The 5,149-nt window shown below is 44.9% G+C and overlaps 1 protein-coding gene across 1 annotated transcript in view; it reads right to left on the bottom strand.

The window, feature by feature from the left end:
* Positions 1-378: 378 nt before the first annotated feature.
* Positions 379-5,149, bottom strand: part of LOC110490910 (catenin delta-2-like) — a 616,290-nt gene continuing 611,519 nt past the window's right edge. The window contains exons 23-25 of the mRNA XM_090199252.1: positions 5,006-5,137; positions 3,927-4,003; positions 379-1,184 (exon numbers count right to left, since the gene is read on the bottom strand). Coding sequence (XP_090055378.1) covers positions 870-1,184; positions 3,927-4,003; positions 5,006-5,137 — 524 coding nt within the window. The 3' untranslated portion in view covers positions 379-869. The remainder of the gene's footprint in view (positions 1,185-3,926; positions 4,004-5,005; positions 5,138-5,149) is intronic.

Raw genomic sequence — 5,149 nt, 5'->3', positions numbered from 1 at the left:
GTAGAAGCTTTGATTGACGATGAAAGTCAGAAGTCAATGTAATGAACGAGTGGAAAGCTGCCCCCTTGTTTTTCCTGTAAACATCCTGTCCTGTCTTGTGCTTGGTGTTTTCCTCTCATCTTCTCTCTCCCTTCTCTGGTCTGTTACTTTTCATCCGACTTGCCAAAAAACACTCACAACTCTTCCTCTCTTCCATTTCTCCACTCCCCTCCCCTTCTTCTTTCTGAAAGTCAAGCAATGCAACTCCAAAGAGGTAAGAGCCTTCCGTCATCATTCAGTTGTTGTTTTTTTCTTTTCTTCTGTCAAGGACTTTTCCCCTCTCTCTCTCTCTCTCTCTCTCTCGCTCTCTCTCTCTCTCTCTCTCTCTCTCTCTCTCTCTCTCTCTCTCTCTCTCTCTCTCTCTCTCTCTCTCTCTCTCTCTCTCTCTCTCTCTCTCTCTCTCTCTCTCTCACTCTCCCACTCTGACACATCTATCCCACTCCCTTTCCCAGTGGAACAAGCTTTGAACAAACTGAACTGGCGGCAAAATGTCTTGTGGTATTCATGCACATGCGCAGTCTCTCTTCACACCTGAACCCCTCACAACACCCTAGCACCCCCTAACCCCCTTCAATCCCTGTTTGCCATTGGTTACTAACATTAACCTCGCACCCCCTATTTACTCTACACCAGTGTTCTTCACTCTCAATCCTGGAGAGCTACGGGACTATGCAGGATTTTGTTCCAGCCCAGCACTAATAAACCTAATATCCTCAAATCAATGGTTCATTACACCTTGCAGGTGTGCTGTTTGTTAGTGTTGGACTGGAGCTAAACCCTACACCAGCCTGTATCTCTCCAGGACCCATGTTAAATTGTGACTCCTGTCTTTAGACCCAGGAGTCAGGTGAAGCCGGGTAGTGGCTGGTCTCGTAGTTGAGTTCGGAGTAGGGCCGGGATGCAGAGTAGAAGTCCACATAGTTGCCAGTGGACTTAAGGCCAAGGTGCATCCGGAGGTCCGTGGCGGCCTGAGACGGGGGCTGGGGGAGGGGCTGATCTGGAGGCTCGAAGAAGGAGTCATCCAGCATGCGGCCAGGGTTCTGCGGAGGTGGGAAGGAGGGAGGGAGGGATGGAGGGAACGTGTCGTAGTCTTTTAGGGGTGTAGAGGAGCAGTCTGCCTGAGGGGCCATGGGCTGGGGAGGGATCTGGAAAGGAAGTGAAAACACAGAGCTGTTGAATCTGTCTAACTTTATCTGAGGTTAAAATATAAGGTTTATTAATTGGATAAGGGCGGGGTATGGATTCATGTTGCAACGGTTTCAATCTCTACAGATTCTCGGCGGGTTCAGTGGGGAAGATTCCAGAAGGCATCAGAGCTTATCAGAACCGCCGCCTTCCTTAAGACGTAACCGTGACAACCATCACCATGGCACCAGATGCCAAGGAGGTAACTTGGCGACAAGATGGGACAGAAAAATATGTGTGTGTCTGTGTGTGTGCGTGTGTGTGTGTATGTGTCTGTGTGTGTGTTGTATGTGTGTGTGTGTGTGTGTGTGTGTGTGTGTGTGTGTGTGTGTGTGTGTGTGTGTGTGTGTGTGTGTGTGTGTGTGTGTGCATGTGTGTGTGTGTATGTGTGTGTGCATGTATGTGTGTGTGCGTGCGTGTGTATATGTATATATGTGTGTGAGTGCATACGTATGTGTTTGTGTCTGTGTGTGTGTATATATGTGTGTGTGTGTGTGTGTGTGTGTGTGTGTGTGTGTGTGTGTGTGTGTGTGTGTGTGTGCAATTGAAGTAGGAAGTTTACATACATTTAGGTTGGACTTATTAAAACTCATTTTTCAACCACTCCACAAATTTCTTGTTAACAAACTGTAGTTTTGGCAAGTCGGTTAGGACATTTACTTTGTGCATGACACAAGTAAATTAACCAACAATTGTTGACAGACAGAGTATTTCACTTATAATTAATTCACTGTATCACAATTGCAGTGGGTCAGAATTTGTCTTTAAACAGCTTGGAAAATTCCAGAAAATTATGTCATCGCTTTAGAAGCTTCTGATAGGATAATTGACATAATTTGAGTCAATTGGAGGTGTACCTGTGTATGTATTTCAAGGCCCACCTTCAAACTCTGTGCCTCTTTGCTTGACATCATCGCAAAATCAAAAGAAATCAGCCAAGACCTCAGAAAAAAATGTGTAAACCTCCACAAGTCTGGTTCATCCTTGGGAGCAATTTTCAAATGCCTAAAGGTACCACGTTCATCTATATAAACAATAGTACGCAAGTATAAACACCATGGGACCACGCAGCCGTCATAACGCTCAGGAAGGAGACGTGATCTGTCTCCTAGAGATGAACATACTTTGGTGTGAAAGGTGCAAATCAATCCCAGAAAAACCTTGACCTTGTGAAGATGCTGGAGGAAAAACGTACAAAAGTATCTATATCCACAGTAAAATGAGTCCTATATCAACATAACCTGAAAGGCCGCTCAGCAAATGCTCAAAAACTGCCATAGAAAAGCCAGACTACGGTTTGCAACTGCACATGGTGACAAAGGTCGTACTATTTGGAGAAATGTCCTCTGGTCTGATGAATCAAAAATAGAACTGTTTGTCCATAATGATCATCGTTATGTTTGTAGGAAAAAGTGTGAGGCTTGCATGCCGAAGAACACCACCCCAACCGTGAAGCACGGGGGTGGTAGCATCATGTTGTGGGGGTTCTTTGCTGCAGGAGGGACTGGTGCACTTCACAAAATAGATGACATCATGAGAGAGGAATATTGTGTGGATATATTGAAGCAACATCTCAAGACATCAGTCAGGAAGTTAAAGCAAATGGGTCTTCCAAAGGGACAATGACCCCAAGCATACTTCTAAAGTTGTGGCAAAATGGCTTAAGGACAACGAAGTCAAGGTATTGGAGTGGCCATCACAAAGCCCTGACCTCAATCCTGTATAAAAGTTGTGGGCAGAATGGAAAAAGCGTGTGCGAGCAAGGAGGCCTACAAACCTGACTCAGTTACACCAGCTCTGTCAAGAGGAATGGGCCAAAATTCACCCAACTTATTGTGGGAAGCTTGTGGAAGGCTACCCGAAATGTTTGACCCAAGTTAAACAATTTAAAGGCAATGCTACCAAATACTAATTGACTGCATGTAAACTTTTAACCCACTGGGAATGTGATGAAAGAAATAAAAGCTGAAATAAATCATTCTCTCTTCTATTATTCTGACATTTCACATTCTTAAACTAAAGTGATTATCCTAACTGACCTAAGACAGGGAATCTTTACTAGATTCAATGTCAGGAAATGTGAAAAACTGAGTTTAAATGCGTTTGGCTAAGGAGTATGTAAACTTCTGACTTCAACTGTATGTGTCCTGACCTTAGAGAGCCTTTTTATTTCTCTATTTGGTTAAGTCAGGGTGTGATTTGGATGGGCATTCTAGTTTCTCTATTTCTTTGTTGGCCTGGTATGGTTCCCAATCAGAGGCAGCTGTCTATCGTTGTCTCTGATTGGGGATCATATTTAGGCAGCCTTTTTTCCACCTGTTGTTTGTGGGATCTTGTTTTTGTGTAGCTGCCTGTGAGCAGCCCAGAACGTCACGTTTCGTTTGTGCTTGTTTGTTTTTGTTTGGTGAGTTTCACTTTATTAAAATATGTGGAACTCTACGCACGCTCATTCCAACAACGAACGTGACAGAATGTACATGTGTGTGTGTGTATGTGTTTGTATGTGTATGTGTGTGTGTGTGTGTGTGTATGTGTTTGTATGTGTATGTGTGTGTGTGTGTGTGTGTGTGTTGTGTAATATTAGTTGTGTGTGTGTGTTGTGTAATATTAGTAGTGTGTGTGTTATAATATCAGTAGTGTGTGTGTTATAATATTAGTAGTGTGTGTGTTATAATATTAGTAGTGTGTGTGGTGTAGCTCACCTGGTTGTGTTCGATCTCGTCATTAGTTGTAACATAAGAGTTCCGGAACAACGTGGATGTTCCACAGGAGATTCTGACTGAAAGAAGAGAGCGAGGTTGTCAGACAGAGAAAGAGGAGAGAGAGAGGGGGGGAGAGAGGGGGAGAGAGAGGGAGGGTGACAGACAGGGGGGGGGGGGGGGGGGGTGAGAAAAAAGGGGGATAGAGAGAGAGAGAGAGAGAGAGAGAGAGACAGAGAGTGACCTGTTGCCACGAGAAAAGGGCAACCAGTGAAGAACAAACACCACTGTAAATACAACCCATATTTATGCTTATTTATTTTATCTTGTGTCCTTTAACCATTTGTACATTGTTAAAACACTGTATATATATATATAATATTTGAAATGTCTTTATAGTTTTGAAACTTCTGTATGTGTAATGTTTACTGTTAATTTGTATTGTTTATTTCACTTTATATATTCACTTTATATATTATCTACCTCACTTGCTTTGGCAATGTTAACACGTTTCCCATGCCAATAAAGCCCTTGAATTGAATTGAATTGAATTGAGAGAGAGAGGGGGGGAGAGAGGGGGAGAGAGGGGGGAGAGAGGGGAGAGAGAGAGGGGAGAGAGAGGGTGGGGGGAGAGGGAGGGTGACAGACAGGGGGGTGAGAAAAAGGGGGGAAAGAGAGAGAGAGAGAGAGAGAGGGGGGGGGGCGAGAGAGGGAGGGAGGGGGAGAGAGAGGGAGGGAGGTTGTCAGACAGAGAAAGAGGAGAGAGAGAGAAAGAGGAGAGAGAGGGGGGAGAGAGGGGGAGAGAGAGAGGGGAGAGAGAGAGGTGGGGGAGAGAGGGGGAGAGAGAGGGAGGGTGACAGACAGGGGGTTAGAAAAAGGGGGGATAGAGAGAGAGAGAGAGAGAAGGGGGTGTCAGAGAGAAAGAGATTTGGTGTCAGACAGAGGGAATGAGAGAGAGAGGGTGTCAGACAGAGAGAGAGAGAGTGTAGAGAGTAAGAGGGAGGGGGAGAGTGAGAATGACAGAAAGAGATATATAGATAGAAAGTAATAGCCTGTTATTTCTCTCTCCTTCACACACACACCTGCCATGGTGTCTTTTCGGGAGGTGTGCTCTCCTTTGTTGTCGTGGAAACCTGCATTGGTTGCTGTGGAGTCGTATTCGGTCTTGCGTTCTTTCATACTCATCATCTCTCTGGGAGAGGCCGGTGCGCTAACTGTAACACACA

This window comes from Oncorhynchus mykiss, chromosome 15 (genome assembly GCF_057628025.1).
Source record: "Oncorhynchus mykiss isolate SJ-2025 chromosome 15, ASM5762802v1, whole genome shotgun sequence".
Lineage (NCBI taxonomy): Eukaryota > Metazoa > Chordata > Actinopteri > Salmoniformes > Salmonidae > Oncorhynchus > Oncorhynchus mykiss.
This window is presented reverse-complemented; position numbering and strand designations above follow the sequence as displayed.